Source organism: Coturnix japonica, chromosome 3, assembly GCF_054131305.1.
Source record: "Coturnix japonica strain WE chromosome 3, WE-NBRP24, whole genome shotgun sequence".
In the NCBI taxonomy this organism is placed as follows: domain Eukaryota; kingdom Metazoa; phylum Chordata; class Aves; order Galliformes; family Phasianidae; genus Coturnix; species Coturnix japonica.
This window is the reverse complement of record NC_140665.1, coordinates 58358233-58383763: the sequence shown is the minus strand read 5'-3', so window position 1 is coordinate 58383763 and position 25531 is coordinate 58358233. Positions and strand designations below refer to the sequence as shown.

At 41.0% G+C, this 25531-nt stretch overlaps 2 protein-coding genes across 3 annotated transcripts; both read left to right on the top strand.

The window, feature by feature from the left end:
• The first annotated feature begins 3096 nt into the window (after positions 1-3096).
• FABP7 (fatty acid binding protein 7) lies at positions 3097-6402 on the top strand. The gene is made up of 4 exons (XM_015858748.2): positions 3097-3200; positions 3713-3885; positions 4491-4592; positions 6049-6402. Exons 1-4 carry the CDS (start codon positions 3128-3130, stop codon positions 6097-6099), a joined length of 399 nt encoding a protein of 132 aa, XP_015714234.2. The 5' UTR covers positions 3097-3127; the 3' UTR covers positions 6100-6402.
• A 2466-nt stretch (positions 6403-8868) lies between these two features.
• Positions 8869-23026, top strand: SMPDL3A (sphingomyelin phosphodiesterase acid like 3A). 2 transcript variants are annotated; one of them, XM_015858747.3, is made up of 8 exons: positions 8869-9083; positions 10784-10997; positions 11448-11592; positions 14636-14732; positions 16596-16774; positions 17940-18120; positions 20011-20135; positions 21026-23026. In XM_015858747.3, the coding sequence occupies exons 1-8, from the start codon at positions 8969-8971 to the stop codon at positions 21335-21337; spliced, it is 1368 nt and encodes a 455-aa protein (XP_015714233.2). In that variant the 5' UTR covers positions 8869-8968; the 3' UTR covers positions 21338-23026. The 2 variants fall into 2 exon arrangements, with proteins under 2 accessions (XP_015714233.2, XP_085397879.1); XM_085541753.1 differs by having other exon boundaries at positions 8869-9530.
• Positions 23027-25531: the final 2505 nt, after the last annotated feature.

Below are 25531 nucleotides of genomic sequence, written 5' to 3'. Positions count from 1 at the left end.
CAAATCACACTCAGCCCTGAAGCTACATCATCCCATCTGACATAATAGCTGCTAAACTCTAGCTATTTCTGTATTACACTGGATCAGAGCTGCACTGAAGTCACACCGGGGCTTCAGACAAGGTTAGTGTGCTGAGAATACCCTAGTCTGCTCTCTGTAATGAAGGAACTATCTTATACTTTCAGATACATGCTATTTTTAATTCACCTAATTCATATGTAGCCCCCTGTGTACTTCAGAATGCTGAGAGATTCCTCAAATGCCTTGAGTCAGTTGGGAACCCGAATCATGCTGACTTTCAGTGTGATTTAATACTTACAAGGCCTTTGTGTTTCAGTATTTGCTTTCACATCAGAGGAGTTAGGATCTGATATCACTTTGCATATATGAGAGCATGTGATGGTGTTCTCCAGCTGCAGAATCTTTGCTGATCCAAACACGAAAATGTTTGAATAATGCAGCCAACACTGAATTATCTGGAATTCTTATAATGTATTATCCCTTTAACTATTGACCAAACTCTACAGAGCAATGCCTTCCAACCCCCTTCCTGGGGGTTGGAACTACATGATCCTTGAGGTCCCTTCCAACCCGGGTAATTCTGTGATTCTGTGATTCTGTGATTATTCCTGGCTATTGTACTATAGGGATGTGAAATGATAGGCTTACTGAGTTACTTTCGGAAGAGAACTCCTCCTGTGTTAGATCCACAGAGAGACTTGGCAGAAGGCTGGATAAACCTTTCTTCAAACACTACCTGCAACAATGTTTCTACTTTTCCATAAACAATATACTAAGCCTTTTGTGATTGGCTACACTGATTAGTTTCTCAGCAGCTCCCAGCACTGACTATGAAGAATTCCTGTATGACAATTGCTTGGACAAACTTTGCCATCGCAGTTGCCTGGTGACAGCTTTGTGCTACTCTCTTTTTTCCCCTGAACAAGTGAATTTTTTTAAGGGCTGAGTGGAGCTGACCTGAGGCTGCTCATTTTCGGAATGCCTGAGGACATGTGAAACAGGGCTTGGCCAGGAGGGGGAAAGTAGCAAAAAGCAGGTTTTGTGTCCTGTATTCAAAGGTTGAAGGTTAGACCAGTCCCACATTCACCCTGAATGACCTTTGGGAGTGAGGGTTACTCATTACATAGTGCTGTCTTGCTACAGTATTTTCATCTTTCAGGTTGTCCTTTCACAGAGATTTCAAATGTGCCAACTCAACACTGCTCAAGTGCTGTAAAGAGTTCAGTATAAATGAGAACATTGTCCCCAGGTGTTCAGAGGGAAATCTCTGGAGACACCGTTCATTACATCAGTTTTTCGTGCTATGGTATATACAGTCTGTCGAAACATTCACAGTATCCTCAGTGTTTAACAGGAACTCTAAGCTGGTCTCTTGTGCAGCAAATCACACAGTTTCAGTATGTTTCACACTGCTGCATGATTCCTTACAATGGAGAAGCATTGCTATAGGCTTGTACTAGCTGTAGACATTAACACAACTCTGACAAAAGGACCTACAGATATAGGCAAGGCAGTGGAAAATGTTTCTGGCTGTGGTCACCCCAGAAGATGTCAGGAATGAAAAACTTGCTGGTTTATCCTGCTCCCAGAACATCACCACCATAGACAGGCGGGATCTCACCATCATGAAACCTAGTGTCATGACTTTGGCAACCTGACTATGAAGCAGAAGGAATGTGGACATTTTATCAGACCCTGGTTAACATCTGAAGCATGATGCAAAGTGTGAAAGTATTATTTTTACTTAAGACTAAATACTTGTTTTGATTAAGTATGCTGAGAATTCCTGGTAGAACTGAGCCATCGGTGTAGGTGTGATTGCTTAAATTAGGTAGGATCCTGAAGCAGTTGCTTACCAAGGGCCAGGCTGCAGTGCTGCAAAAAAGAAAGTACAAGACAGCAGAATCCTTGAACAGTCCAGTTACCAGCAGTGGCATTGCTTCACTTTTAGGAGTTTTCTATCCTGCAATATCCACGAGGCTGTTCCTGTACAACAAAACCTAGAGAGTGGAGAGAGCAAGGAGGCCTCCCAGGGCTCTCTGCACTCATGGAGGATCAGGAGCAGAAGCACCAGAAGGATCAGAGGCTCCAAGGCTTCTGCAAATACTATCTACATGAGCATCTGTGTCCATGATGCTCTTCCTCTCCCTGTTTTTGATCACAAGTTGAAAAGTCTTGGAAATACAGCTCAGAAGAGTTGAAAACTCCCAGAAATAAAGATTCAGAAACCTTAAAAACAAAGGAAGTTGAACATAAACCAAGGAGCTTCAGGAGGGCATGCATAACCACTGACACCTTATGTCTCCACCTGTACTTCAAATAAAGGAGATGAAAGACTAAAGAGAAATAGTCCCTACCCTTAGTTAGTCCATCAGGACTAATAAAGTTTGAGTTTTGTGGCGCGAGGAATTAGGATTGTATCCCTGGGGTTCAGAGAGGAGTTAATTCTTCTGAGGACAAGTCAAAAAGTGCTACATCAAGCATCAATGCCCCAGACCAAAGGAAAGTGCCATATCACAAAAGCCTGAAAGAAAATCAAATGGCAGCCTAAAACCAGTTTTGAAAATATTAATAATTATTATGGCTGGCCCAGGTAGACAGTTGTTGAGGTTTTATTCCCATATCACAGCAAATTGCCTTCACTGTGCCCCTGAGCTTTGTTGTGAGAACTGAGAGCTACATTCAAGACTGTGGAATCCGGCTGAGAAAAGCTCCCAAAAAATCTTGTCCTACAGAGCTGGGCAACTTCCTGCAAGACACGAAAGGGACATGCGCCAGTGCTTCCAGTGAATTTTAAAGAACAAGTAGAAGAAAGAAAACTCTCCATCCAGCTGAAAAAATAGAAGAATTCCCGCCGCTGGGATAACGATGCCGCCCCGCGGGTGCCCCAGCACCGCCGGCCCCACCAATCCCCACGCAGCCCGGTTGGTCGCGGGGCGGGGAGAGCCCACCCGGCGGGGCGGGCAGACTCCGGCCGCGGCCCCGCCCGGCCCCGTGGGCGGATTCCCAGCAGCTCCCCTCCCGCCGGCCCCCCACCGGGCGCGGGCTTTAAATGCGGGACGGTGAGGCGGCTGTAGCGTTTCTCGGTACACCGACACCTACTGCCATGGTTGAGGCTTTTTGCGCGACGTGGAAGCTGGCTGACAGCCACAACTTTGACGAATACATGAAGGCGCTGGGTAGGTGCGACCGGGAGATCCGGAGCCGGGAGTATGCACCACAGTGAAATACAAAATAAATCAGAGTCCCGTAGCAAGAGGTGCTGGGGAGAACGAGAGCACCCTGCTCCGTGCCGGGGGTGTCCGGGTAGCTATGAGGGGATCTCGGTGTCGGGATGGCTGCCCCCAGCCTGCTGCAAACAACCCCGGGTCATGGGAGAGCGTGGGATGAGGGCAGCGCTGCCTGCAGTTACGCGGCAGGCAAACAAAGATAAGCGTTGTGCCGGGGCATCACCCGGGCGGCCTCGGCCCCGAGGAGCTTCTCGGGCTCCGCGAGGGGTGATCCAGCTCCGGACCCACGTGGCGAGACGGGTTTGCGCTGATGGAAGCGAAACGGGAAGCAGCATCGCATAGCGGCATCCCGAATCTGTAGAGCGGGGTTAGAATTGTCTGTGCCCGTGTGAGCGGCCGAAACGGTGTAAAGAATAACTAAAGAAACGGTTGGTGATTTCTGCTTTTTCCCGATGGTGTAGGAGTGGGGTTTGCGATGCGGCAGGTGGGGAACGTGACTAAGCCCACGGTGGTCATCAGCAGCGAGGGGGACAAAGTCATTATCAAGACTCAGAGCACTTTCAAAAACACAGAAATCAGCTTTAAACTCGGCGAGGAATTCGATGAAACTACCCCCGACGACAGAAACTGCAAAGTAAGTGACTTATCGGGCCGAAGATCCCTTCTTTTGTCCACCTTCCCCTCTCCTCAGTGATATCTAACTGTTGCTATGGCTGTAGCACTGTGAAGGATGGGGGGAAGAAAGACAGGATTGCTTATTACTTGGTGATATGTGCTGGGTCTCTTTTTGAATCAGCATATTTGTGTCTTCAGCCCTATTTCTCCTGTCCAGTGCTAAGGAGTTCTATTTTATTCCACCATTTTTCTTTTCTTGTGACACAAAGTCCATTTGGTGTAGCCCTTCCCAATTGAAATGAAGGAGCACTTCTCCCTCTGTCTTTTGGGGGCTTAACGTAAATGTTATCCCAAAGCACAACTGAAATGATGGTTCCTGAGAGACTGGAACTCTAAAGAAGCAGTTTGTTCTCATTTTTTTTTTTGACACAAACATGAATTGTGTGGAGCCCATCCTTAAAATAAAGGTGATTCACATACTTTGCTTTACCTGCTGGGGACCACTTTGTTGTAGGTCCACGTGTATCTATCTGTTGAAGAGAATTCCATTGAGAAGTGCATGCTTAAACTGTGAGTAGAATCTCAAATACCCCAGGTAAATGAGTGTTCTTTGGTATCTTGCAGTCAGTTGTGACCCTGGATGGAGACAAGCTAGTGCACGTACAGAAATGGGATGGCAAAGAGACAAACTTTGTAAGAGAAATAAAGGATGGCAAAATGGTAATGGTGAGTACAGAAGTCACTGAGCATTCATGTATGCCACTAATGGTCCTCCTTCACATTTACTCCAAGCTTGTGAATTTCAAAGGTATGTGTTATGCAGAACCTAAACCCAGGGGACAAGCTAGTAGAGGCTTCTCAGGTTATTACTTTTCATTTGGTACCTTGCTGGAAAATTGCTGGTGGTTCTGTGGCTCCAGACAGGCCAGCCTGTGGATTCTCCATGTGTATCCTTCCTTTCTAGAGTGCATGGAAATGCCCAAATGAATATATAGTGCAAATCACATTTTTCATATGTATATTTATACATAACATAAATTCTGGTGAGTTGTGAAGTATATTAAGTTCTTATTATATAGACAATGGCCTGTTTAGATTTCTTTAGTAGCTTGTTCCATATATGCACATGTAAATAATAGAGTTATATAGAACAAGTATTTCTCTAGAATAAAACTTCAGTACTGCAGGAGGTAATAGCTTTTAATATTTCATACAAAAGGACTTATTCTCCCTTCCCTGTTAAAAATGATTAAAATAGCACCTGTAAGGGGAAAAAAAAAGAAAAAGTAATTTTTGTTTTAAATTTGTCTTGCTGAATTTTCAGGAGCAGGACTATGGGGTGAATAAGTGGTGTAAGTTATTGTAATGTCCAGGCTGATTCTCATAGCTGTTTTTGGCATATGGATGCATCTTTCAGGGAAAAAAGAACTTCTTCACCCACAGTAATGTATGTAAATTGGCTGGTGGACAAAAGCAGTTGGCTTTGTTTTCTGAATACTTCAGAGAACACTCTCGTGGATGGAGCATTCCAAACAGCAGGAACTTTAACACTTATGGTCAGTGCAGCACAATGTGACAGTGATTCAGGGAAAATGATGTGCTTTGGTTTTTAGGGACATATCCCCATGCATATGCAGGAAAGCATTTCCTTCTGAATGTGATTGCAGTTAGATGCAGTATTCCACTTAGTGAAATACTCAGGCTTACACTCTGCAGTCAGTGTTGTACACAATTGCAGAAACCAGAGTAGTTGGTATTTTAGCCACATAAGTGCATAGGGTGCATCTACTTCAGTATGAGATTCTTCCTAAGAATGTGCTTATGTAGAATAGCATAGAATGTGAAAATAGAGGAGTTAGCTTTAAAATTCTATGTTCTGTTTTAAGCCAATGTTGTATTTGAGGAAATTGCATTCACAAAATTAGAAAGTTATTTCTGTCCTTGCTTTGGTTGCATTGCAGAAGTGCATTATGAGCTTCTTAGGTTTGAAAGCAGGGAGAAAGTTGGATTCATTGTGGCAACTACAACTTTGAGATTTCTCCTGTTACTTAATTAAAATATCAGTAATCTGACCAACTTGCTTGTTATGTTATGTTGCTTATAGAAAAATCTTGTTCTTGTACAGCCTTCTTAATGTGTTAGCAAAATGGTTGAGCATTTAATACCTCTCTTTTCCTTGCAGACTCTTACCTTTGGTGATGTGGTGGCTGTTCGCCACTATGAGAAAGCATAGAGTTCACCTTACCAGATGGTTACGTCTAATGGATGGATTAATGTACTGTCCGTAACTGAAAGTAGCTTAAATGTACATTTCTGACATGAAAGGTTAATAAAGACTTGTTTTTTGGTTTTTTTCTTTTTTAAAAAGAACTTTTTTGTGAGCTTTTGCTGTATATTGCAACAAGTTAAAGTCTGCATAAAAACTCTGAGACATTTGGGTTTGTTTTTTGTTTTGTTTTTGTTTTTACAGTAAATGAGAGATATTTGAGTTGCTTTGGAATGGAGATCCAACAAATTAAACAATTTTTTAAACTTGTGCTCCTTCTTGTATTTCTTGGGCCAATAGTTCAGTCTTTTAGAGGGAGCTGTTGTAAGAGTTCCTTTCTTTTCCACAGTTGAACAGCAGAAAAACATGGTATAGGATACTGGGTCAGCATGGAGGATGTGGAAAAGGAAAAAGGGCCTTCATGCCACTTGAGTGGCTTTTTGCTGAATAAATCTGAAGCCCTTACTCTTTACATATATAGGCAAGTAGGTGAGAGGCTCAACCCAGTTTCAGCTAGTCTCTTGGAGCTTGTGATCAGCTGAGGTCAGCACATAGATAACCTTTGATACTGTTATGGTTTTAATAGTTAAGAGAAGTTTGTTTTGTTTTACCAAAACAGAACAGAGTATATATACAGAAGACTGAAGTACAGCAGAGTGCGTGGAGTCAAGTGTTTTATAGGGTGAGAGGAAAGGACAGGGTGGGACTGGGGGAACCCCAAGCACAGAGCTTGCCTTTTATCAGTCTCCACAGGGTTGGGAGGAAACAGGTATCAGACCTTTTGGGCTTCTTTTCCTTGTGCTGTAGCTAATATGTACTGGGTGCAATAATAATGTGCACTCTGAACAAAAAGAGAAATTAAAACTTTATCCTGTGTAATATTCCCTAACGGATTAGCATGGTTATTAGGAACATTGAAATGGGTTGCTGGCATTACAGAGGAGCATAGCTGGAAGATCCCATGTTTTCTTGTGTGCTGACCCATGACCTATTTTGATATGTTAGTACTATACCCTCTCACCCAGGTTGAGGGAGCACGGTGCTCAGCTACTTGGGGCTGTGCAGGCAGAGGGAGGTGCAGGAGGGGGCCCAGCTTTCCAGGCCTCATCCTGCAACTATGCTTCTTTTGCTCTGCTACCCATTGTCATGAGAAGTGGCCTCCTGCATCCCTGAATGGCATTTTTCCCTGAAGGCTATGGTAACCCCAGAAGTGTGCCTCAGTCACCTGAAAACAGCTTGGATGTGGCTGTGGAACCCAGCCAACGAGAATACAAGGTTTAATGTGTTACCTTTGCTTTTTCAGAAAAGGAAGAACATCAGGGTGTTTGTCTCCTATGGAGAGCAGTATAAATGTAGGAGACTGAGTCCTCAACTATAAACCATCATCAATACGTTTTAAGTGGTGGATATTGCTAGCTTTTAAAATCTAGGAGATGTCTTCTTTCATCAGAGAAATGAAAACTTGCTTTATTGACATGGGGCGCTTTATTCTCTGCATTTTGGGCTGCATAAGGTTCTATAGTATGTGTCTTGAGTGGCACCTTCTGCCCTTAGGTGTTTTTTGCTCAATTACATTGCAGTCCCTGTGCTTCATGCTGTTCCCATCAGTCTGCCTGTGCTGCTTCCTTCCAACCCACATGCCTTCTCTGTATGACTGCATTCCTGTAGCCCTTGAAGGAAGGCAGAAGCTGCCTTTGTCACAGGGAATACAGGCTGGGCTCCCCCTGTAGCATTCATGTTCCTGATGAGTGATGAGACCATGAAGTAAAAACCCAGGGGTTTTTGTCACATTTAGAAAAGGAACACAGGGAAAGATTGTTAAAACTTGCTTTACGTGTTGTTAAAACTTGTCTTAAACCCTGAATGGTAGATATTTGACATTGCTACCACTTAAAAAAAAAAAAAAAAAGCCTTTTCCCTTTGTTCTACGTGCAGTGTATGAAACCATCATTACTGACAAAGTATTTTGCTCTTCTAAAGAGGAACAGTGTTAATGCCAAAGTCAATATGGGTAAGAGAAGTGGTGGTTGGGAAGTGCCTGCAGCACTGTAGGAGAGGAAAGACCACGGGAACGCCAAACGAGAGGCCTGCAGCCCTGCCAGCCCTGCCTTTGCCAACACCGGAAAGCAGAGCTGAGCAGAAAGCACTCACAGTGGGGGACGCTGAGGGGCAGCTGGGGATTCTTGACAGCCATTCTGATTTGCTAGTAAATCTGACACTGAGCCATTCACAGGAGGCTGTTCCTTAGCAGATCTTTAACCATGAAGCAACAGGGACTCAGCAGCAAGGACAGCTTACAGCACACCTCAGCATTTTCCTTAATAGCACGCCTTTAATGCTGAAGCTGTATTCCTCGACTATCTTAGAAGCATGTTAAGCAATCAGAAGAATTGAACGTGTATAGTAAAAGACATCTTCCTTCCAGAAAAATGCTGCAGACGTTTTAAAGTCCTGTATGACACCCGAGCACTGCCTGCACAGAAGGATGAGGCCTTCCCTTAGGGTTGTAGGCACTGTGGGTACACAGCACCTCGGTCATCAAGGTGTTTTGCTTGACCAGAGCCATAGGGGTGAAGCCAGGCCGTGCTCCAGGAGCAGCGCTTGCTGGCAACACGGCCAGGCCAGATGCCCCATTTGGGAATAAAGAAGGCAGCACCGGGCGTCGCTGCGATTCCCCAGCACCGAGCAGGCAGCTCGGGCTCGGGCGCTGCTCGCACCGGGGCGGAGCGCGGCGTCGGCTTCCGGCGGCCCGAGCGAGGTTGCGAAAGGTGAAGGCTTGCCCAAGCCTCTCGGGTTCACCCCTTTCCTCTTCTAGGGCGCTCCCGGCAGCGCCGACATGGAGCCACCGGGGATACGCGCCGCCCGGCTGTCCCTCGGCCTGGCGCTGCTTTGCTCTGCGCTGCGAGTTGCAGTGGCGGCGCCGGCCGGCCCGGGGCCCCGCTCCGCTGTGGGTGAGTCCTCCTGGAGGGCAGCGGTCGAACCGGGCGGCGGGTGAGGGCTGCCCCTGTCCCTGCTGACTTGCCCAGCCCGGCCGCATTGCGGGGAGCCCGGCTGCTGCCTTTGGGAGCCGGGCCGACCCGCACCTCCTACCTCGTCCGACGCCGAGCGCCGTTTTGTGCCTCCCTTCGTGCTTTTACCCAAATATAGCCAGCCAACTGCGCTTCTATATCCAACTAGCTGCAATATACGTGATTACGGTGCTGTTCAGGTTACAGGAGGGTTAAATGGGGACCTTTTTGTAGTCACCAGGGTACTTGGCACTCCAGGCAGCGGCGGGTAGGTGAGGTGAGCCCTGCCCTGCCTGTGTTGTGTGCACTGCAAACACTGGCTGTGTGTCTGTGCTGTCAGCCGGCAAACACGCTCTGATCGGCCTGACTCCAGCACGGGGACGGACACAGGTGAGTGCTTTGGAATTGGTTCCATGGGACTTTCAGTTCTCGTGGCCCACAGACAACACAAACCAATGCAGAGCCACGTTCACATGTTTCTGTGTCTCTCATGGTGTTGTAGAGCTCAGAGGTTGCTGCCGGGCTTTGCTTCCTGAAATAAAACTCCACAGGCTCAGCTCATGTGCTGCCTGCTCTGTCACTGGCTGAGAATGTGACCCTGGGAAAATCAATTGGTGGCTGTCCCAGTTTCACAGCAAGTACCCCAGATACACGTTCCTTTTCCAAATGCTTGGAAACTGACAGAAAGAAAGTATTCATATACTTCACAGAATGTAAAAGCTGGCAGTTTCACATAAGCATAGTTCATCACATTCAGCGTATTTCCATACATCTTAGTGCTTTTTACTTCTTTTTTATTTCCCTTAATATGTGCTGCTAAGTAGCAGTGGCTGAGAACGTGTCAGTCTGGATGGTACTGAGTAAGTAAAGGCTTTCTGATAAGGAGCCCAGTCAGTCTGTTGGCTGCTGGGGAGAAGTACATCATTAGAAATCCTTGCACATGTGTTATTTCCTGCTTTTATTTATTTATTTATTTAATTTCTAGACCATTGTCCTTTATAGTAACTTCAAGACAGGCAAGATCTAGAAAAATAACTAAGATTGCAACTCCCTCACTTTTCAGTTGGTGGAATTCAGAAGTCCCTCTATCACCTCTTCTGCTCTCTGTTGCTTCCTCAACGCTCTAGTTTCCATATTACTATAAGTGAAAAGCTTCATATACCAGCCCATACCACCCAACCTCTATTTTCTTTATTTTTTATCTTTTTGTTTTCCTGCTGAATTGGTCAAGCCCGTGCCTCTGCTTCTGTTTCCATTTTTATTTTCCCAAGCAGATTATGGGAAGGACTCGTGCCAGGAATGCACCTCTCACACACACTTAGCAGACAGAAAAAATAGCAATTTGTTTAGATTAATACTCCACAAGTTCAAAGAGGAAAGGCAGTACAGAAACTGGAGCAAACTTTGAGTTACCCATGTGTATCCTGTTTGATTCTGCAAGTTGTAATCATAAAGCCACAAAACTATTACATTTTCAAAAGAAAACGACTTGTGTTTTTCAGAAATCAATGTCAGCAATTCCTGGTGAGCTTTAGATTCAGCTAATAAGTACTTTTTTCCCCCCCAGGCTATATAAGGAATGGTATTCTTGAAAGCCTGCTGGAAATAATGCATTTTCTTTGATTTTTGTTTTCTGAAAACAGGGCAGTTCTGGCATATATCTGACCTGCACTTAGATCCAACTTACCACATCACTCCTGATCACACCAAAGTTTGTTCTTCTTCCAAAGGAGCCAATGCCTCTAACCCAGGCCCTTTTGGAGACTTTTTATGTGATTCTCCTTATGAGCTTATTTTGTCAGCATTTACTTTCATGAAGGATTCAAAACAGCAGGCTTCATTCATGATTTGGACAGGGTAAGTGTTCAAGTCACACTACGGAGCAGTACTTCACAAATTTATGTTTGCACCGACACATCTCATTTTAGTATCTGAAAAATACTATTTTCTGACATCTGTTTTCTTGTCTGAATGGCTAGTAAGTGAATGGTTGAGTATTATAAGGCCTCAGGAACAGATCTTGACCTCCGTAATCACCTGAAGATATTGTTTGTTGGGACGTTTACAACGTGACTATTAGCACAAATTAATAGGAGTGGTGAAGGGATGGTGGGAAGTGACAAAAACTGAACTATAAAGAAAGATCAGAGGGATAAGTAACTGGAATGAATTATCATGGAAGGTACTGGATCTTCTAAGTCTTAAGGGCATTAAACTTGAAGTGGGTTCTTTTTTCAGGAGATGTCCTTTGTTTGATTCTAGTTGCCTCTCACATCATAAAATCTTTTTTTTTTTTTTTTTTTCCAGAGATAGTCCTCCTCATGTTCCGGTGGAAGAACTCTCCACAAAGTTGGTCATTAATATCATTGGCAATATGAGCTCTACAATTCAGAGTTTCTTTCCAGATCTTCAGGTTTTTCCGGCCTTGGGAAATCATGATTACTGGCCACAGGTAGAGCAAATGAGAACCTTGTTTATGTGCCATACTGAATTTGTTCATAGTTTTTCAGAGGGCAAGTTTAAAAAGCATAACAGCAGTGGAGTATGTGTAACTGTTATTCTGGAAGTAGTATCCTGCAGTTCTCCAATTAGCATTTAAAATTATCAGTAATTCCAATCAAGAATACAAAGTATACGCCTGTGTATTAAGTTACCCAAACAAATGTTGATGTCAGGTAAAATCTGTACGTTGCCTGAGGTGATGCAAATTTGGTGCTAATCATTCTTCATGGCTTAGAACAACCAGGCCTTATCAGTGTGTTATTAATAGACTGTCAGTTTTTCCTTGCTGTGTATGTCAGGCAAGCATGTACCATAACAGCCTGACAGAGGTACATCCTCAGTGCATATTGCAGCATGTGGTAGGATTCAAGGCATACTGAAACGCATACTGGAAATCTATCTATGTATGTCACTGGCTTATTTTTTTTTAAACAGAGACTGTTGGAAGAATTTTTGCAATGTGCTCATAGTTTTAACACTATTATTAAAATGTCTTTTTTTTTTTTTTCTTTCCTTATTCAACTGTTAGAAATATTCCCATTGACAGTTTACTGGGTATGTGGGCCACTGCAGCTGAGAACAGTGCTTCTTTGCTTTCAGTGTTGTATGGATATTGTTCTTGGCACAGCTCAAAAATAAACAGTTGCTTCATTTGTCCCAGTGCAAGTTGATTTGGCAGCACTCAGGACTGAGAAACAAATTCAGTCATTGGATCTGAGAGGATCGGAAGGGATGTTGAACAGGTCAACTAAAATAATTTGATAAAAACATTTATTCCAGCCTACTGTGCTATTCATTAGGCCTATAATGGGATGTTTGCTACAGTAAATGATTTTGGTATACTAGTATCACTATCTGGAGTTAGCGGTTCTCAAATCTGGGAGTAATAGAAATGCTTGGAGAAGGGAGCAAGCAGTATGAGAAGGAAAATCAGAGCTAATCATGTGCATAGCTTGGAGCTATAGGTGCCCAGCTGAAGACAACACTTCAGCCTTTTGTGTTCCAGGGATTTAGTATAGCTTCACCTTGCCATGTGTGCTCACAGGAGATCAGGTTGGTTCACCAGAGACTATTAGTAAAACATTTTACCACCTTAAATGAAGTTTAATTAATCGAATTGGTTGCATTTATTTGCTTATTTCTTTATTAGTGTGTTAGCAGAGAGGAGTTGTCCTTCAGCATTGTCTTTTGGTATAGAGAGGAAAAGCTGTGTACAATAACCTTTCAGACAAAGAATGATGTAAATCCACATGGCAGACTTCGACTTTGAGTCTAGTGACTTTTCTGACAGATGAGCTTGTTTATGAAATTGAGTTTGAGGGTGGAAAAAAGGTTGTCAGCGGGGGCAACTGGACAACAAATAACATTTTGAAACAGGCTGCTTATTGGGAAAACTGTTGTAGTTTTCTCTGTGCTAAAACACATGAGTATTTCTGCGTTGCTTTGTTTGAAATGTCACATTTTTCTAATGTGCAGAACTGTGCTGTCACTGTTGGAGAAATACTGTGGGTTTAGAAATTCCCCACTATGAGGTTCTTGAGTTTATTTATTTATTTATGTTTTGCTGTTGAAGATGTTTCTGCTTTTCTTGTGGACTTGCTTGGCAAGATGTACCAGAGACTGGAAGTGGTGTGGAGCAAACCACAGGTTGTTCCAGGGTGTCTGTGAAGGCTGTTTGCTTATTGTGCTCCAGAGAATTTTATTGCTTTCTGTTATGTTCTGACCTATCCATCATAACAATTTCATCATCTTGGATGATTTTTCTTGCAGAACCTATTAAAAGTACTAGTCAGATTAATCAAGCACTGGAATACCTTTCAAGCTGTGTTTTGTGACCTTCATCTTTCTGCATAGGCTTACTTTGTTTCACATTCTTGCCCCTGCTTACAAGTGCCCTAACTGCTGCTTGATCCAAGGGTCCACAGAGCACTGGTTTGCCTTTTAGAGCCTGAGACCAAACCACTTTCAGTCCATAATGTGGCCTGTTATCTAAAATCAGACTTTGCTATGTCTGTTAGTGACTTAACTCTGACTGAACTGCTATGGTACAAAGCTTTTTTAGTAACTAATATCTGTGCATTGCAAGCAACAAATGTCTGAACAGACTCCTGATTGCACTGCTTCTAGACTGAGACTTATTGCCTAAGCCTCTAATAAAGTATGTTTAGTTTCAAAGATCCTAGGTCAAATTTTAAGCCGAGGAAAACATACTGTAAGAGTGTTCCTATTTTTTTGATCCCTGATTGTTTTTCTTCCAGCACTAAGGATCCAAGCAGCTGTCTTAGGAAAGACAGGGATAAGCTGGAATCATTCTCCTGGGCTCAGATGTGAGCGTGGCAGTACTGTAGGCAGCAGTAATTGGGCATTACTTGGCTTAGACTGAAAAGTGCTACAGTCCTGCTGGGAGAAAAGAGTAAAAAGCCTTATATTTTAAATGCTTTGTCATCAGAACTGTATGATGTCATAGAAATATTGTCAAATTTCATCAGAATATTTTTTAGCACCTTAGTGGAATTTTGGGGAGCTGCTATAAACCCCAAGTTGCATGAAGTTGCACCTTCTATATAATAAACTTGAGTTCAAGATTCTCCTCCAAGAGACTGTATTTTCAAAAGGTAAATGAACTGTGAATCTTCTGCTTATAGTTTTGCAGTGTGTATGGTTTTCCACTTAGGTGTGTTCCGAAGGCTTGAAATATTTCTGGCATTAGATTATCAGTGCATTAACATTCAAGGAATATAGACCATGCTGTCAGTTCTGGCTAAGTTCAAATGTTCCTGATCAGCATCACTGGATGGAGAGAAGTTCTTCTTCTTTCTTTAATTTTTTTAAATTTTTTTAAATTTTTTTTTTTTTTTTTTTTTTTTTTTAAGTTCTTCCTGGTGATTACTGATTATACTTACGTGTTTTGAGAAAAGTCAGGTGGTATGTTGGTTTTTGTTTTATACATATGGCTGAATGACAGCACTTAGGCAGGTTCTACTGTCTCACAGGATCAGCTTCCTGTAACCACCAGTGAAGTTTATGATGCTGTAGCAGATTTCTGGAAGCCTTGGCTAACTGATGAAGCCATCGGTACCTTCAGAAAAGGTAAAGCACATCAGTAATATATTGTAAGGCTAAGACTTAGACAACTAATAATCCTATAGATTTGCCCCCTTTGCTCAGGTAAGTCGCACAGGGTGAATCAGTTCAATTAGCTGATAACATAACGCTTCTTCTGGAAGAAGTTATTTATCTTTTTGTATGTCATTGTTTATCTTCAGGATACATTTAATCTCCTCTGATGCAATAATTACTACTGCTTTTTGTAACAAGTGCAGTTTTATTGGCTTTGCACCAATACTTGTGAAGCTACCCTCAGGATTTCATAATAAAAACAAGTTTTTAGATGCACAAGAAGAGTTAAATTTGGTTTTGCAGAAATTGATGAAACGCTGCCTCTGTTTTGATACTATGTGTATTTCAGAGTAAGTTTGTAACTGTGCATGTCTTAAATTTGAACAGCACATAGTCTTTCTTACAAATACAATGTAATTAACAATGTATTCAGCTTCCTAAACTGGGAAACGATTCATATCCTAATTGTGATTTCCATTTAGCAAATGACTTAAAAATCCAAGTCAATATCCAACCCAGAAATTATGGATTTGGAATTTTAATTTGTGTTTTGTGTCCTCTGGGTAAGAATGGAGTTAAGAATTCTTTTAGATGAATAAAGCTCAACAAGGCAGATCTTAAAGCATAGTGTTACAGCTGTATTGTCATAGATTCTCTGGAGTCTGGAGAACTATGAAACTGCACCCATCGATGTTCTGTATGCCATGGAGGATTTTAGGAGCTTGGACTCATAGAAAAATATGTTTACTCTTAATTATATTCCAGTCTAAAGTTAATAGACTTTCAAAGTACGAGACTACTAAACTCAAACAGTTCTTCCAAGAGGAAGGAGGAACCTACCTGCATGCAGTATTTTAGGAAATGTATACTTTTAGCAACTACTGCATCTCTGTCTATGAAAGAAATATTTCCGCACACTTTTGTTTGTGAACTGGATAAATGCATACAAAAGCAGTTCCAGGAAAAAAAAAAAGAAAAATCATGAAATATTCAATGTCAACTTTTCCCACTAAAATGTTGGTGAAAACAGATTCTTAAGATGTTCTGATGTGATAAGGTGGTACACAGCTCGGCTAAATGTGACATGTTCAGTGTTATTAGAATGAAAACTTTTTTTCCGTGGTTTAATCATAGAATTACCCAGGTTGGAAAAGACCTTGAAGATCATCAAGTCCAACCACAACCTAACCAGAACCCTAACTCTAAAAACCCTACACTAAATCATATCCCTGAGCACCACATCCAAACGGCTCTTAAACACAACCAGGGATGGCGATTCAACCACCTCCCTGGGGAGCCTATTCCAGTAGCTAACCACCCTTTCTGTAAAGAAGTTCTTCCTAATATCCAACCTAAACTTGCCCTGGTGCAACTTGAGGCCATTTCCCCTCATCCCCTCACTTGTCACTAGTGAGAAGAGACCTGCCCCACTCTCACTGTAAGCACCTTTCAGGTACTGGAAGAGGGCGATAAGGTCTCCCCTCAGCCTCCTTTTCCCCAGACTAAACAGCCCCAGCTTCGTTAGCCTCTCCTTGTAGGGCTGATTCTCCAAGCCCTTCACAAGCCTCATTGCCCTTCTCTGGACCTGCTCCAGTACCTCCATGTCTTTCCTGTGCTGAGGTGCCCAAAACCAAACACAGTACTTGAGGTACTCACCAATGCTGAGCACAGGGGCAGGATGACTTCCCTAGTCCTGCTTACCACACCATTCCTGATACAAGCCAGGATGCCATTGGCCCTCTTGGCCACCTGGGCACACTGCTGGCTCATACTCAGCTGACTGTCCATGTTTGAGGCCTTTATTTTCAGATGATGTTGATCTTATTTTCACAGGTGGCTTCTACACACAACTGTTTGAATCGAGTGTGAGCTCTGAACCACTCAGGATAATCAGTTTGAACACAAATTTGTATTACAGCCCAAACCACGTGACTGTGAATATCACAGACCCAGCCAACCAGCTGGCCTGGCTGGAGGGAATACTAGAAGCCTCTTCACAAAAGAAGGAAAAGGTAGGGGCCATGAACAGAACCCAATGGCATGGTTTGGTTAAACTTTGACACTTAAAAAAGAAAAAATAAAGAGGAAGACAGTGAAAATATAAACATATTTCTAGAAGAATAATAATGTTACCAAAGAGATTGCAAAAACTGAAGTTTCATTAGAAGGTATTAATAGTTCTTCCTTGATTATTCATATTGTGTACATACTACAGTAATCAATACAATAATTGAATACTCTTTCTGCAGATATGCAGTAAAATCGCTTTTCTTGCCTACTCTGTACAATACTGTAGGAACCAGAATGGAAATATTTTCACTTTTGCTTCTGAGTCTTTTTATTCACAGCCTTTAATTTTAGTATGTGCACTCTTTGTCTAAGAAAAAAAAAAAAAAAAAAAAAAAAAAGTGGCATATATCTTTTACATTTTTATGTAATTATAGGGGAAAGATTTTATCAACCACAGAACTTATTCAAACTGTAGCAATTGCTACAATTTGAGCATTAATAATTAACTGCCTTATAAATAGTCAGTTCTTAAAGTGAGGTTATAAATCGTTGGCTCATTTTAATTGACTGATGTGGGGACTGGATCATCAGCTGACCAGGAAAGTTGTTTAATTTGAACCATGTTTACAGACCTTCTCTCCTTTTTACTAACAAGGAGAATTGTAATTTTTTAAACATTATAATACAAAAGACAGAGTCCCCTTCCTTGTGCAGTAGGAATCCATTTTCAGTCCAAGAAAGGGATTTCAACTAGCTCTTACATTCTGGTGAATGTCTGACCATGCAGGCTCTAAAATATTCTAACATAAGATTTTCTTATTATCTTCTGGAAGTGTTAAGTCATAACTCTTGCTGTAGTAACTTACTTCTTTTCATTTGACATAATTAATTTTTTCTTTGTGCTATAATCATGCATAGACATATCAGAACTTTTTTTTTCAAGGATACACTGAATTCACAAAGAAAAAAAGTACTTGTCTCATTACAAACTTAAGCTTTCTTACAGTCTGTATTTTGTCTAACAAAATTATTGTGATTTCCAGCTTTCAGAATACCATGTCAGAGATAACAGTAATTAACACAGTTTTATCATAATGCTAAGTTACAGCTAAAAATGTGAGTTTTGAAGGAAGATTCTAATTGTGCTTTCTCTGTCTAATTCCTTAGGTGTATATAATAGGACATGTACCAATAGGATACTTGCCATATGCAAGGAATACTACAGCTATCAGAGAATACTACAATGAGAGACTGGTAAAAATTTTTCGCAAATACAGTGGTGTTATTGCTGGGCAGTTTTTTGGACACACTCATAGAGACAGTATCATGGTCCTCTTGGATGAAGAAGGTAGTGATGTTTCTTGAATCCTTTATCTTTTTCTTTTTGTTTAAAAGCAAATTATTATTTTATCACATAGTGTTATCAGTCAGACTCTGCTACAAATGGAAATAGGGAAATTCTGCTATTTTTCTACAAGAATTCATGTCTCACACGCTTGAAGGGAACCTTGCAAGACAGATTTTTTTTTTTTCTGATATCAGAAGAGCCTCTGCAAGCTGCCTTTTTTTTTTTTTTTTTTTTTTTTTTTAATGAATGCTTATGCCTAGACAAGAATTTCTAGTCTTAGCTCTCTACTTTCTCAGTGACAGGGGCAAATTGTACTAGCTAGTTGCTATTGTGTAATGTGTCAAAGAGAATGTTCTCAGGCCAAGTAGACATGCTCTGTGTTCTTGTGTTTCCTGCATCATTACTGTGCCTCTCTGCTGAGTTCCCTGCTGCTTCGAAGTTAATTAAGATAAGGGTAAGCAGGAGCCAGGGAAAAGAAAGTCTCTGCTTGTTGCATCTCTTAGATCAGCTAATTTCCCTTCATGAAAAGCACCCAGGTTTGAAAATTTTGTTTATTGCTTTGAAATCCCTTAATTTTAATTGTGGCTATGTGTGTACTCTTACATCTTTAACTGAATCTCTCTAACAAGTAGCTAGTTAAATATTTGTGTATGTACCACAGTGAGTGGTCCACTGCTTTGGTTTATGTAAAATCCTCAAATATTAAGTGGCTCTTTATCTTTTTGCTTTATATGAACTCCTAAAAGTAATGCCCAAAATAATGAGTGGGATCATAGAATCATTAAGGTTGGAGAAGACCTCTAAGATCATTAGTCCAACTGTCCATATACAGTGGTAGGTTTACTCAAAGAGATCTAGACAGCTGCCAAGATACTTCGTACTTGAGTTTACCTTTTTGCATGCAATTATCATGGAATTAATGCCAAGTGGAAAGGAATCCAATCCAAGTGAAAGAAACAGCCTTTGATATGTGTAAGTGGTTTTCAAGGCAGACATACACCCACATATTTTTGGACCTTGTCCTATTTGTGCATGAAATCAACACCTGTACTGCAAATTTCAATACAGAACTTAAAAAGATTTTCATATGCAAGTAGCAGCTTCCAGATTATTTTAATAACTTTGCATTTTTTGTCAGAATTTAAACAGTGAACTTTAACGTAGTTAGATGCAACTCATATTTATTCGCACTGTCTCAGAATTTCAGAGAATATCATATCATACTGATTGATGTAGCCGACATCAATGTGCTGAGATACAGAGTTCAGTTCAATCTCTTCTAGAAGTTTCTGCTGATTTCCTAACTTTCAAAGCTTCTGGCCTTGAGATTTTTCTGCTGTGTTGTCAGAGAAAGGAATAGTTAAGGTTGTGAATTTTCTTCCACAGGGAACCTCAAAATACCCTTGCCACATATTCTAATTTATTGAAACCTTTGCATGTCCTTGTGTTTCAGTTGCTCTCAAGTGTTCAAATCCTACGTTCTGGGCTGGTCTACATGTGTGAAGATATCAGTTCATGATATCTTCATGTTTCTAATAACATTATAACTACATGAAGAAAAAGTACAAAAAGCTACATGTTAAGTACAACATGAAGACTCAAAGTTCAGAATGTTTCTTCAGTAGAAATATGCAAAATAAAGAGACCTTCATTGTAGACAAGACCATATAGCACTTACATAGTTGAATTGGTGGGAAACCTCCAGCGCAGATAAATTTAACTGATATGCAGTGGGATGTGGGCTGTGGTGATTTACACATTTATTTATTTACTTATTTTGGTCTACACAGTGGAAGTGCAGAAGGAGTTCACAATGATGCAGCTAATCCAGGGTGAAAATAAATAAATGTCTGAAGGGTAACTATTTCCTCATCTTTCCCTTTCCTGCAGAAAAGCCAGTAAATTCCTTGTTTGTGGCTCCTGCTGTAACCCCAGTGAAGAATGTATGGCAAATGGAGTCCAATAACCCAGGTGTCAGATTCTATCAATATGATCTCCTTAATTACAGCTTGCTGGTAAGTGAGGGTTGTAAAACATGCTTAAGACTTTTGAAATACTTAAGTACATTGTCATTAAAAATTACAGCAGGATGTCAGCCTTTGTAGTGTTATGGCAATTGGTGGAACTTAGGTGCTTACTTTGTTTTTCTTCCTGGGAAAAGAAAATGAAATCTGAAAGGCAATTTCATCAGTCTTTCTCTGTCTGCAAGGCTACCCAGTGCTTCCTGTTCTCTATGAATATCTTACAATATGGAAGCAAAAATGATCACAAATCTCTGAGCAGAATCCTCAAACTGTTTGCAAGGAGCAGGAGCTCCGCAATAGTGAAAAATGTTCACCTAAATCCTAGGCTTGTTTACATACCAATCTTTGCTGGAGTCTGCCTGAGCTTTGGGAGGCGGTCCATGAAATGCTTCTAGAGGTTGTAGAACTGCAGATGAAGAAAATCACACTTTCAGCCACGTGATGCCTTTTGTAATGATGTAGCTTTCTGAATAATGTTTATACTTTTAGTAGGAAATTGTAAAGAAATGTAGAGAGAGACAAATTAGAATAATTCTATGGTCTGATTTGATTTAAAGTTCTGAGTTTCACTTTGTGCCAGTCTCAAACTAGATACAAGCAAAGTGGTGTTTGGTTTACAATTTGGACAGGAAAGACTTCTAACAGTGCCACAGTTTCCTTTTGTGTTTCTTTTTTCTTCTCCCCATCCCCCCACGATTACCACACTGCAAGTACCAGCTTTGGGTGTGAGCCCAGCTCTTGGGGTGGGACGTGACCTTCTATTCAGTTGTGAATAATAAAGAGTGACAGCTTCCTAATCAATATATCACTCTAGAGACTTAATGAAGCAGGAAAGAAAGCAATACAGCCGTGCCTATTTTTTCTTCTTTTTTTAACTGTAGGATCTTTGGCAGTTTTACTTGGACCTCAGAGATGCCAACAAGAAAAATGAATCGAACTGGAAATTAGAATACATCTTGACTAAAGCTTACAGCATTGAAGACTTGAAGCCAGAAAGTTTATATGAAATGGCCAAGCAGTTGTCTGTGCCACACAGCACATTGTTTGAGCGGTATTACAATAACTTCATTGTGAGTTATAACAAAACCATTGTCTGTGAAGAGGGGTGCAAGACCTGCCAAATATGTGCAATCCAATATCTGGATTATTCCTCATACACAGATTGTATCAATCGGGAGGAAGCGTGGAGATGAAGTCGCCAATGCAATTTATGCTAATGTTAACCAGAGCCTTTGATTTAAAGAACCCGCTCATCCTCTCATTCAAGCTGTGATGCACTGGCAGGGAACCTGTGGGACTTCTCTGAGTTTCAGGGGAGTAATAAATCTCCCTAGATTTTTCTTCGAGTAATCACATTTTTCTTCCATGTCTAAATGAAAGTTTATTGGCTATGTAACAGTGGGCAGATATTTGGCTGTTACTTCAAGTGTTTTGTGTCTCCAGTATGAGGCATCAGAATATATGGGAATGTAAGTTACTCAGTTCCTTGGAAATACAAGGCTGTTGTTAGTTATACATGTAGACAATGCCATTTCGGGCAAGGGATTTATATAGGGGCAGATTTCAGTCATCTGCAGGTATTTTCAAAGCAAAATTTGCAAAAGCTGTGTTTGCTGAGGCTGGGGAGCAGTTACCTTGTCAATATGATGCCAGTATTAGGCATCTTCCTGTCCCTGTGCCAAGTTTCCTTTTCTCTGTTAAGCTGTTAAATCCAGTTCTGTTTGGAGTCATATTCTAATGACAGCAGCAATGTGACTTAATGTATCACAGAACTCCAAACTGAAAATGCTTAGTGCAGTTTCAGAATAAGTGTCCAGCACCAAGTGCCTCTTTCTTGTAATAGGGCTGTGTGTATTAGTACTGCTCTCAAGCAATCAACTGGCATAAGATTTTGCAGTACACTGTGGGTTAGGTTTAAATCAATCAGCAAGAATCATTAGACAAAGCATGCACGTATTATGTGTAGTACATGTAAACACATACTCATCATGATATTTTTTGGGTTTCTCAGGTTTCTTTCTTCAAAGAGCGCTCATTCTTAATGCAAAGCTTTATCACATAGAATCATAGAATAGGCCATTAATATGGTGATTGTTTGTGCAAGATAATAATATTAAAAAGACAGTTTGTAATGTAACCAAGAACAGTGAGTTAATAGGGATTTTTGGCAGACTATGGTGTTAGGAATCATATAATCACAAGGTTGGAAAGGTCCTACAAGATCATCTAGTCCAACCATCCAAAGTAAAGGATGGAAGTATGGAAAAATTTCAGTAGTAAAAAGTGGTGATTCTTTTTGTGTTGAATGTGTTTCTTGGTTGAGTTTCTCGTGGTTTTGTTCATTAAAAAATGCTTCTGTTACCAGTGTCTCTTCTCCAGGGGCAAGCATAGTTAGGGGTGAATAGCATGCAGGCAATAACAGGACAGAAGAGGTTGCTCCAGTTTGTCAGATGGGTTTTGTTCAGTTCAGTATAGTGCTTTGGACAACTGTCTCCTTCTCTGTTCTGGGTTTTTTGCTTTGTTTTGATTTTTTCTGACTTATGTTTAAACTACCAAAAAAATCCCCCAGAAAAACAAAAAACCCCAAAAAACAAAAAAGCACACACAAAAAACAAAACAAAACAAAACAACAACAACAACAACAAAAAACCCCAAACAAACCATACAAACTACCTGGAAACGTGCAATAAAAATTACCTAGTTATTTCCTTCTGTTGCCGAGTCTTAGGGAGAAACAGAACTATGTAGCAGATTAGTAGCTACAAAGTGCCTCGATGCTGTTAATGATCTGTTTGGATTTTTGCTTCCTAGATTTGTGTGTGTGTGTGTTCCTATTTAGTGAGCATGAACAAATAAATGTCTACAAATGTCTAAATACCAAACTATGACTGAGATTTTTTCTAAAGACATACAATCTAAATTTATCTGAACTTTAGCTGAAGCCTTAGTTGGAGCCAGGAGTTGGATGGCATCAGCCAAGGAAGCTGTTTTTGTTTCAGTCAGAGGGATATATTAGCCATGGTATGTCCAACTAGATGCACCCTATTAGGCAGGCTGGCATTCTCTGCTTCTCCTGCATATAACTACTTGTGCAAAGTGCAAACTGAACTGGCCAAGAAGGATCCAGGAGTAGTTTGACTGCATCAGCTTGTAAATTGGACGTAAAATAAAAAGAACTGAGAGCTGCTAAGAATTTTACACTGACAAAATCCTAAGATAGATCACGTAAACTTAAATGTCAACTGGATGTAAGACAAAATAGAAGGTGATGTTTTTTATTTCAGGTTCGTACTTCATTCCTCTATGAATCTAAAAATATTTTAGAAGTAAGTTATCCTTTCCTGACAGCAGATTTTTATGGAATCCCGACAATTAAACACCAAAAAGGAATGACAAAATAAAGCTTCTGACTCACACATACAACATTTCACATGATAATTTACATTTCAAATGATATTTTGTGGCTCCATCTTCAACAAAAGATTTGGAGGAATATTTTTAAGGCCACATGTGGTAGAAAAATGAATTACACCACCTAGTGGAGTAGACAGCTTTGCTTATATCTATACAGTTTGAGAAGTATTGAAATGGAGAGTTATTTCTCAAATATTCTAGGAGTTACCTGCTAATTTTTCCTTTGCAGCAGTACTGCCACGTTGCACATTTCTTCCTGGGTATTAAATGATTTCAGGCTCCTAGAGGCCATGTCACTTAAGGGGAGCCTGAACTTTGAGACAGGAGTGGTGCTTAGCCCATAACCTGAGAATAACGAACCTAGAGAAGGGATTCTCAGAGGCTAGCTCAGCTAGGCAGGAGTAAAGCAAGTGATGGAAACAAAACATTTCCTTCCAATTAGTTTTTCTGCTTTAATTCTCTCCTGGAATTAACTGCCTGAGCTTATGTCTACCTTAAAAGGTACTGCCACCTAATAGGAGCACTTCCCTTAACAAGAAAGTTGGTTCTGAGGAGCTGATTCCACTGCAGCAGGTCCCGTTTGCAGTTGCTGGACACTAGATGTACACTTGAAGTGCACCCACTGTCTGCACTGAGGCTGAAAGACCATTTTCCAAGAGCACTCTACAACCTGAATGAAAGCGTAGTAAGTGGGAATGATCATAAGAGGTGTGCTTATGATGCAGACTAAAATGAAAGTGTGCCCTGAGGCCACCGTTAATTGAATTAGGTTGGGGAACGAAGTGCTGTCTCATCGTTTCAATTGTTTTTCACTTGTCAACTTAAAGAGATGACTGGGGGAGATGTGCAGCATGTGAACATATTGTTTGTGAAAGTAGTGTTGAACTTAAGCTGCCTGAGGACAGAAATAGGTAATGAGTTACTTGTAGTTCCCTGTGATGCATTTATCTGTGTGGGCAATTGATGAACACACAGAATCTTTAAGAATGAGTGTCTAGTTTAGCAGTCATGTAAGTTCTCTTTGTGGAAGCAGACATTTGTTCAGGAGGGTGAGTCGTTACATTTGTCACAGAATAAAACCACTGGGAAATCCCTGATGCACAATGAAGAGGAACTGTACCGATGTCCATGAGGAAAAGGACTGTAAATGTCTAGGTAAGATTAGCTGCTTTCCTTCCTTACTTTCTGAAAGCTGGAGGGAGACTGTTTTTTTCATCTGCTTAATGCTACAGCTTTCAGGGGGGAAAACAAACAGGCAATAAACAACTATTGCTGTAATTTCACTTGTCATCTGTCAGCTCCAGCTTTCTTGTTCTGGTGGAGGAAAATCCTACCTAGGAATTCTGCCCAGTTTTGTTAGTCATGGTAACATGAATGTTGTTTTTATATTGATGGGAACTATCATAGCTATAGAAATTCAAGGAAAACACATGGACAGAAAATTAACAAAAAATGTTAACCATCACCCATTTAGTTAGTTTTTGATAATTGTGGGAATGGCAAAGGCAGTTTACTAAGTGAACATTTCCAGCGTTACTGGGCAAATCACATCAGATCTTGTGAAAAAGCAGTTTGTGCTTCTCAGAGTTGCCCTTGCAGATGTTAGGAGTCACAAATGGATCAGAACATGCGGAAGGTGACTGACTGAAATCACAATGAGGGAACTGCTTAAAAGAAAAGACTTTGAAGTTGGAAACTGGGCAAGTCACAGACCAAAACACTCAGTGAAGCAGTGGGAGGAGCACCGATGGTGTTAAACATGTGCGTTAAATGGTAGACCTATATTTAACGAGTGCCTGAAAAAATCCTTCAATTATCTGTATTTTCATCTAGTGATCTGAATCTAGCTGTTAAATGCATTTCAGGTAATTGATGAAGTATTTACTCCTTCATCATGTCTTCTAATGTGCACTGAGTAAAAGAAAATGAGCACAATGTTCTCATACCCTGTAAAACTCTTGAGTTAGATTTTA